Source organism: Propithecus coquereli, unplaced genomic scaffold (genome assembly GCF_000956105.1).
Source record: "Propithecus coquereli isolate 6110/MARCELLA unplaced genomic scaffold, Pcoq_1.0 Scaffold56, whole genome shotgun sequence".
NCBI lineage: Eukaryota > Metazoa > Chordata > Mammalia > Primates > Indriidae > Propithecus > Propithecus coquereli.
Window position 1 is genome coordinate 4,774,514 of NW_012151507.1, and position 9,306 is coordinate 4,783,819.

Genomic DNA, 9,306 nt, shown 5'->3' on the forward strand with positions numbered 1-9,306 from the left:
CGCCCGGCCAATTTTTGACAACATACCAAGGTAATTCACAATAGGGAAAGCATAAGTTTTTCATCAAATGCTAATGGAACAATTGGACAGCCATATGTCAAAAAAAAAAAAAATCCCTCACCCTTACTTCAACCATATACAAAAATTAATTTAAAATGGGTTACAGGCCTAAATGTAAAAGCCAAAACTATAAAACTCTTAGAAGAAAACATGACTGACAATCTTAGTGACCTTGGGTTTGGGAAAGATTTCTTAAATGTGATACCAAAAACCCCAAAAACAATAGAAGAAAAAAATTCAGTAAATTGATTTCATCAAAATCAAAATTTTAATCTTCAAAAGATACTGTCATAAAAATGAAAAGATTAAGTCACATATTTGGAGTAAATATTTGCAAAACACATATCTGACAAAAAACTTATATCTCCAATATATAAACAACTCTTACAACTTAATAAAACAAATTTTAAAATGAGCAAGAGATTTGAACACATACTTCACCAAAGAAAGTATGAGGATGGCAAATGAGCACACTCAAAGATGTTAAACATCATTTGTCATTAGGGAAATGCAAATTAAAACCACAGTGAGATGCTATTATACACCCTCTAGAATGGCTAAAATGAAAAAGACTGACCATATGTGGTGTTGGTGAGGATATGGAGAGCTGGAAGTCTCACATAACACTGGTGAGAATATAAAATGGTACAATCACTTTGGAAAACAGTTGTAAACTCACACCAACCATTCCACTCCTAGTTATTTACCCAAGAGAAATAAAAGCAAATGCTCACACAAAAACCTGGACACAAATGTTTACAGCAGCCTTATTTGTAAAAGCCAAAAACTATAACCAACCCAAATATCCACGCACAAGTGAATGCATAAATGAAATGTAATATATTCATACAATAGAATACTACTCAGAAATTTTAAAAACCCAACTACTAACACATGGATGAACCTCAAAATAATCATGTTGAGTCAAAAAGCCAGTAGAAAGGGGGGGGCATACTATATGATCTCAGTTATATAAAATATTAGAAAATACAAACTACAGTGATGGAAAGCAGATCACTGATTTCCTAGGTACTGGAAAAGTGATGGATTACCAAGGATTACGAGGAAACCTGTGGGGTGATAGCTGTGTTCATTATTTGATTTTGGTGATGATTTCACAGGTGTATGGTAATGCAGTAGTCCTTGCTCATCCACAGTTTTGCTGTCTGAGATTTCACTTACTCATGGTCATATAACCAAAAATATTAAATGGAAAATTCCAGAAATAATTTAAAACTCTTAAGTTTTAAATTGTACACCATTCTGAGTGGCATGATGAAATCTCGCATTGTCCCACTCTGTCCTGCCCAGCACGTGAATCATCCCTTTGTCTAGTGTATCCATGCTGGATACACTACCTGTCCCTTAGTCATTGACATCATCTGCTTCTGACATCCAACCATCAACACTGTCATGGCTCCATGACCCAAGATCACTGGAAGCAGATGATCCTCCTTCAGACATTGTCAAAAGGTTAATACTACCTAACCTTACATCAATGCCTACATCATTCACCTCATTTTAAATCTCATTACGTTGTCATTCTATGATCTCACATCATCACAAGAAGAGTGAGTACAACACAGTAAGGTATTTTGAGAGAGAGAGACCATATTCATATCAACTTTTATTATATTACTGTAATTGTTCTCTTTTATTACTAGTTATTGTCATTAATCTCTTACTGTGCCTAATTTATAAACTCAACTTTATCACAGGCATGTATGTATAGAAAAAAACATAGTGTATATAGGGTTTGCCACTATGCATGGTTTCAGACATTCACTGAGGGTCTTGGAACATATGCCACATGGATTAGAGAGGACTACTGTACTTATGTCAAAACTCATAATGTACACTTTAAATATATGCATTTTATTGTATGTCAATTACACCCCAATAAAGCTGTAAAAACACTTACAGAAAAAAGTCCTCTTCTTCATCTGAATCATCTTCCAAAAGATTTCTCTGTCAAAAAAAAAAAGAAAAAGACCTGAGTTTTCAGATTCTGAGGGCTTAAAAATGTCAGGGAGGAGTAATGAAGTCAGTTTTATACTGGTGAAATTTCTTAACTCTAAGCTTCCATATAGAGGGAAGAGTAATTACATATCCTTCATTGTAAGCTAAAAAATGTGAGACATTTGCAGTCTTTCCAAAGAAAATGCTCATAATCCCAGAATCCTCTAAATGCCTAAAAGGTAGAAAGGTCCCTGAAGCTGGCGTGGGAGTGAGGAACTACAGGCAATCAGCAAGTCCCCTCTCCCTTCTCCTGCCTCCCAGCCTCTCTTCTTGGCGGAACTTAAAAGGGAGCCAGGTGGCAAAGAAGAAATGTAGTTTGCAGTGTCCAACTAGAGTACAGAAGGGTAGTTTGGAGCTGAGAGACAAGGGCTTAATAATTGGCATGGTCCACTCAATCCACAAACAGACCTCTACACAACTTTGAGCTTTCAAACAAAAGCAAATTTATATTTTTGCCTTATAAAATACAACAATCTGGCCAGGTGTGGTGGCTCACACCTGTAATCCTAGCACTTTGGGAGGCCAAGGTGGGAGGACTGTTTGAGCCTAGAAGTTGAAGACCAACAGCGAGACCCCCATCTCTACAAAAAATTTAAAAATTAGCTGAGTGTGGCGGTGCATGCCTATAGTCCCAGCTACTTGGGATGCTGAGGCAGGAGGGTTGCTTGAGCCCTTGGGCCCACAAGCTGGAAGCTGCAGTGAGCTATGATGATGCCACTGCACTCCAGCCCAGGCAACAGAATAAGAGTGTGTCTCAAAAAAAAACAACAATCTTCCTTAAAATGAGGGTGGACTCACCCTCTCCACAAAGGGGGAAGATATTAAGTTCCAAAAGGAGGCTAACAAAGAGCAAAGTCCAGACCTTTCAGACACACAAGAACTCAAACAGTATACAGGCTGAATATCGATTATCCTAAGTGTTTGGGACCAAAAATATTTCAAATTTTGGATTTTTTCAGATTTTGGAATATTTGCATATATATAATGAGACATCTTGGGGATGGGTCCCAAGTCTAAACACAAAATTCATTATGTTTCATATATTCCTTATATTTTATTCACACCTTATACACATAGCCTGAAGGCAATTTTATACAGTATTTTTAATAGCTTTGTGCACGAAACAAAGTTTTGACTGTGACCCATGACATGAGGTCAGGTGTGGAATTTTTCACTTGTGCCATCATGTTGGTACTCAAAATGTTTCAAATTTTGGAGCATTTCAGATTTTGAGATTAGAGATGGTCAATGTGTACTACTTGTTGTAGGCAGAATAACGGATCCCCAAAAATGTCCATGTCCTGATCACCAAAACCTGTGAACGTGTTACCTTGCATGGTAAAAAGGACTTTGCAGATGCGATTAAGGACCCTGAGAGGAGAATATCACCATCAATTATTCACGTGGGCCCAGTGCTGTAAGAACAAGGGAGGCAGGAATGTCAGAAAGAAAGAGAGAGAGAGAGGGAGGGAGACTTGAAGATGTTACACTGATGGTTTTGAAGACAGAGGAAGGAGCATGAGCCAAAAAAGGCAGGCAGCCTCTAGGAGCAAAGAAAGGAAAGGAAACCGTTTTTCCGCTAGAGCCTCCAGAAGGAAGGCTGCTGGGACCTTGATTTTAGTCTCACAAGACTCGTTTTGGACTTCTGGTCACCAGAACTGTAAGGTAATAAATTTATGTTGTATTAAGTTTGTGAAACTAATATACCATCCATGGATCTTTTCTGAGGAAATTACTCAAGGAATTCCAAGAGCTAAAAAGAAAATTAAATCATAACAAAGATCTTAAGGCAGAGATGGATACAATCAATGACCCAAATAAAATGTGTAGTCAAATCTAAATGGTTGATAACAACGTGATTGCAAACTGTAAGTTAAAACTACTGAAAAAGAAAAGACATACGGAGAAGCTTAAAAAGAGTCTAAAACTTCTCTAACAAAGCCCAGAAGCTGGAAGTGGGACAGTGAAGTGAGGAAGTGAAAGCATACCAGCTTGCTAACCTTGACAAGGAATGGAATGGAGGAAGAGGAAACAGTGGTATTATGAAAAAATAAAACAATGGAAGGGGCATAATTTTTGGTGTGTTGACAGAGAACACAGATTTAACAATACTGTTAAAATATAAAGTTAATAACAAAAGAGAGAGGGGAACGAGGGAGAAAAGGAGTAAAATTTCTAAACTACCTAGTGGTTTGGGGGCAAAAAAAGGAGATGAGGAAAAATTATCTAGCAAAAGGTGTAAGGGAAAAGAAGGAAAATATAAGAAATACATAATGAATACCATTATATCTATGTATAATTAATGTATAGCATATAATAAAAAGTAAAAAAGGAAAGAAGAATGTATTCAATAGTCATTTAACAAGTATTTTTGAGCATCTTCTATGTGCTTCTGTGTGTACTGTTCTAAGTACTAACTACCAGCTTCGAACAAAACAGACAAGGTCTGTGCTCTTAGAAAATGCGATTGCGATAAATGCTACGTAGAGAATTAAAACAGTGATGGAACAGAAAGTGATGGGGTGACTGCATGAGATTAGGTTGTCATGGAAAATCGCTCTGAAGAGGTGAAATCTAAGCTGAGATCCAAATAACAAAGAGCCAGCCAAAGATTGGGGTAAAGAGGATTCATTGCCAGCACAGGGCCCGGCTAGCACAGAAAAAGTCCAAATATATTAGTTAATCACAATAAATGTGAATGGTTTAAATGTCCCTATTTAAAATAAAAAATTATATGTGATTAGGGTTCAAAAATTTCCAGCCAATATCTGTTTATAAGAAAGTCACCTAAAACAAATGTCAAATAAAGGATGCAAAAAAAGGGTGGAAAAGATACATCAGCAAATTCTAACAAAAAGAATGTTACAGTTAGCAACATAAAGAAGAAATTTAAGACAAAGCATTTAAAAGACAAATAAGAGGACTTTACAATGATAAAAATGCACAATCCATCAAAAAGATTTAACAGCAATGAATGTTTATATACCTAATACTATAGCTTAAAAAATATAATACAAAAGATGCTCAAATTCCAAGAAGAAATGGATACATTCAAAATCATAGGGAGGATTTAACATACTCTTCACAGACAGAGAAACCAAAGACAAAAAATATATAGAACTTTGAAAATAAATAGTAAATTTTATTTTTAAATATCTAAAATATGGAGAAGCCACAAAGGAAATTTAATAAATTCCAAAAAATAGAAATTACATAAGCCACATTCTCTGGCCATATGCAATGGAAATTAAAACAAATAACAAAAGAAAATTTTTAAATACTTCTAATTAACTCTTACGTGAAAATGTGGGTGGAAGCTGAATAGACTATTTAGAAATGAAAGACACGGGGAACATTACAGATCAAAATCTATGGGGTATGGTCACAGTAGTACTTAAAGGAAAATGTAACCTTAGATGATGCATTTATTTATGAAATCACAAAGACTGAAAATATATAAAATAAGTATTTAACTCTTTAGATAGGTTAAGTTAATCCTAAACAACACACAACCCCAGAAGTCTGAAAGCAGAAGTTTAATTGATTTGATTACATAAAAATGTAAAACTTTTCTATGACTACATTCAGCCCATCTGGTAAATTTGTCCAGATTGAATATGCTTTGGCTGCTGTAGCTGGAGGAGCCCCTTTAGTGAGAATTAAAGCTGCAAATGGTGTGGTATCAGTAACTGAGAAGAAACAGAAATCCATTCTGTTAAGACGAGTGAAGTGTACACAAAGTAGAACCAATTACCAAGCATGTAGGTTTGGTGTACAGTGGCATGGGCCCAGGTTACAGAGGGCTTGTGCACAGAGCTCAAAAACTAGCTCAGCAATATTATCTTGTTTACCAAGAACCCATTCCCACAGCTCAGCTGGTACAGAGTAGCTTCTGGGATGCAAGAATACACCCAGTCAGGTGGAGTTTCTCAATTTGGAGTTTCTTTACTTATTTGTGTGGTTGGAATGAGGGTCAACCATATTTATTTCAGTCAGATCCATCTGAGCGTACTCTGCCTGGAAAGCCACAGCAACAGGAAAGAACTATGTAAATGGGAAAACTTTTCTAGAGAAAAGATATAATGAAGATCTGGAACTTGAAGATGCCATTCATATGGCCATCTTAACTCTAAAGGAGAGCTCAGAAGGGCAAATGACAGAGGGTAACACAGAAGTTGGAATCTGCAATGAAGCTGGATTTGGAAGGCTTACTCCAACTGAAGTTAAGGGTTACTTAGCAATAAAGTTACCTAACAATCCAGAATTTCAGATAATCTGCCAATTTAAAGATGTTTAAAGTACATTCGTTTTGCAAACTTTTTGCACACTTACTTCTACATGGTTTAAATTGACTGAAGTTTTTAAAATGATACTTATAAATCATAAAAAACTGTTAACCCCACCCCTCAAAAATCTAAAACTTGAAGAACATAAAACATTTATGGGGCTTCAGATAATAGCACCCCAAAATGAAGACTTTAGAAGCAAAAATTTTTCTCTGACCTCTTGTCCCTCATTCCCATTCTTTCCTGAAGCTATCCATAGAAACTAGATTCCTTCTTCCCCAAGGCAGGTCATAAAAGCCAGAACCCCTTTTTCCCCCAAAGCCAGCCATAAAACCTAAAATTATTCTGTGTAAAAACTGGCTATAAAGAAGCTACCTGATCTACCTTGTTTGACTGTAGGTCATAAGACTCCCATTCCAGTGAGGGTCCTGCTCCACACCCAGACGGAGGAATTCATGCCCAGAAAGACCAAGAATCATCTAGACAGAAAGGCCTTGCTGGGTTTCCCCACTCTGTCTATTAACACTAGATCATTCCCTTTTGTCCAATCATATTTCTACATAGTTGTCCATACTTTGTTGAATCTAAGCATAAAAATGGAAAATTTCCCCTATATCTTTGGATCTTCATTCTGAAGCCTTCCATATAGCACATTAAATAAATTTGTATGTCTTTTATTAATCAATCTGCCTCACGTCAATGATTTTTTGGTGAACTTTTGGGGGCCCAGGGGCTTTGGTCCCTAAAACATCAAAAACGAGTTTAAAAGGTAAGCAATACACTGGGAAAAAAATCTGCAACATACTTTCAGACAAAGGATCTCATATCTGTATTATATAAAGAGCTTTGACAAACCAGTAAGAAAAAGAGACATTATAGAAAAACAGTCAAAGGATAAGAATAGATAATTCCCAATAGGAGAAATAGCCAATGACCACATGAAAATATGTTCAAAATCAATAATATTCAGGGAAATGTACTAATTCATCCTTCAACAAATATTTCTTGAGGGATATTCCAGCTGATAAGTAACAATCATTAATGATGTAGTTTATTTGGTTTAGAGGACAATGATATTAAAGATAAGGCGTGTTTATTAGAGTTGTACACCGAGAAACACATACGAAAACCAGTGCCTTTTCACATGTTTACTGAACAAACACGAGGGCTAGGGATACAATGTCAAAAGAATGTAATGGGACACAGTGAGATACCACTTCACACCCACTAGGCAGATAATAAGCGTTTGGTAAGAATGTGGAGAAATTGGAACCTCATATATTGCTGGTGGGAATGTAAAAGTTGTGCAGCTACTTTGGAAAATGGTTTGGCAGTTTTTCAAAAGGTTGAACATGAGGCCGGGCAAGGTGGCTCATGCCTGTAATCCTAGCACTTTGGGAGGCCGAGGCGGGTGGATCGCTCAAGGTTAGGAGTTCGAGACCAGCCTGAGCAAGAGCGAGATCCCGTCTCTACTAAAAATAGAAAGAAATTATCTGGACAACTAAAAATATATATATAGAAAAAATTAGCCGGGCATGGTGGCGGATGCCTGTAGTCCCAGCTACTCGGGAGGCTGAGGCAGGAAGATCACTTGAGCCCAGAAATTTGAGGTTGCTGTAAGCTAGGCTGAAGCCACGGCACTCTAGCCCGGGCAAGAGAGTGAGACTCTGTCTCAAAAAAAAAAAGGTTGAACATAAAGTTACTATAATACTCAGCAATTCTACTTCTAGGTATATACCCAAGAGAAATGAAAACATATTCAAACAAAAACTTGTACGCTAATGTTCACAGCAGCAGCATTCATAATAGCCAAAAAGTAGAAAAAATCCCAAATGTCTCAACTGATGAATGGATAAACAAAATGTGATATATTAATACAATGCAATGTTATTCAGCAACATGAAGGAATGAAGTACTGATACATACTGCAACATTGATGAATTCTGAAAACATGCTAAATCAAAGAAGCCAGTCACAAAAGGCTACATATTATATGATTCCATTTATATAAAATGTCCAGAATATACAAATCTATAAACAGCTGCCTAGGGCTGAGGGATGAGGAAAATGGGGGATGACTGCTAAGGGTACAGGATTTCTCTTTGGGATGACGAAAATGTTCTAAAACTGATCGTGATTACGGTTGCACAACTCTGTAAATATATAAAACCCACTGAATTATGCACTTCAAATGAGTGAACTATATAGTGTATGACTTATATCTCAATAAAGTTGTAACCAAGAAATATAATAGGAAAGAGGAACAAAATCTTACGAAGTTTTAAAAAGTAATTTATAGATTATTAGAACCAGTTATCTAACTTCGTAATATGATAAACATCAAAAAGGAGGTTTTTAAACAGTCAGTTTTGTTCAGTTCTTGTGTCTAACATTTTTATAATAAATTGTGGTAGTAATCAACCAACAATTTAAAGAGAAAGTAACACAGTTATAGTCTCAGTAGTGGAACTTATTTAGACTGTCCACTTTATATTTTTAAGTATATACATAAAACTCATTTTAAAAGTTTAACAGTAATTAGTCTATTGGTGGATTCTATTCCCCATCAGGGGAAAAAAAACTGTAGAAAGAGAATAAGGGGAGGACAGATGTTTCCTGTATTGTACTAAAAGTTACTTCTAAATCATGAGATGTTGGACAGAGTAAATAACACGAAGTTCTGAGGTTGTGCAAAGCAGGAGCATATAAAACAAAGTCGAGTAGAATAAAAGCTCTGCAAGGGAAGACCATGCCCTCTAATTTTTAGCACAGGATCTAGCACATAGTAGGTATTCAATAAATATTGTTTGAATGAATCAGGAAATAAAGAATGGCAAGAAGGAAGTAACGGAGGGCTTCTGGTTGCTGGATAAAAAGAGTAAGAACACTAATTCCTCCCCTCAATAAGTAGGCATTGAGTACTTATTCTAAAAGTAACCTA

General features: G+C 36.2%; 1 protein-coding gene and 1 pseudogene across 1 annotated transcript in view; one reads left to right on the forward strand and one right to left on the reverse strand.

Annotated features, from left to right (window-relative positions):
- Positions 1–9,306, reverse strand: part of VAMP4 (vesicle-associated membrane protein 4) — a 32,777-nt gene that overhangs the window by 18,982 nt on the left and 4,489 nt on the right. The window contains exon 3 of the mRNA XM_012657807.1: positions 1,982–2,028. Within this exon, the coding sequence (XP_012513261.1) occupies positions 1,982–2,028 (47 nt within the window). The remainder of the gene's footprint in view (positions 1–1,981; positions 2,029–9,306) is intronic.
- LOC105821073 lies at positions 5,651–6,376 on the forward strand (annotated as a pseudogene).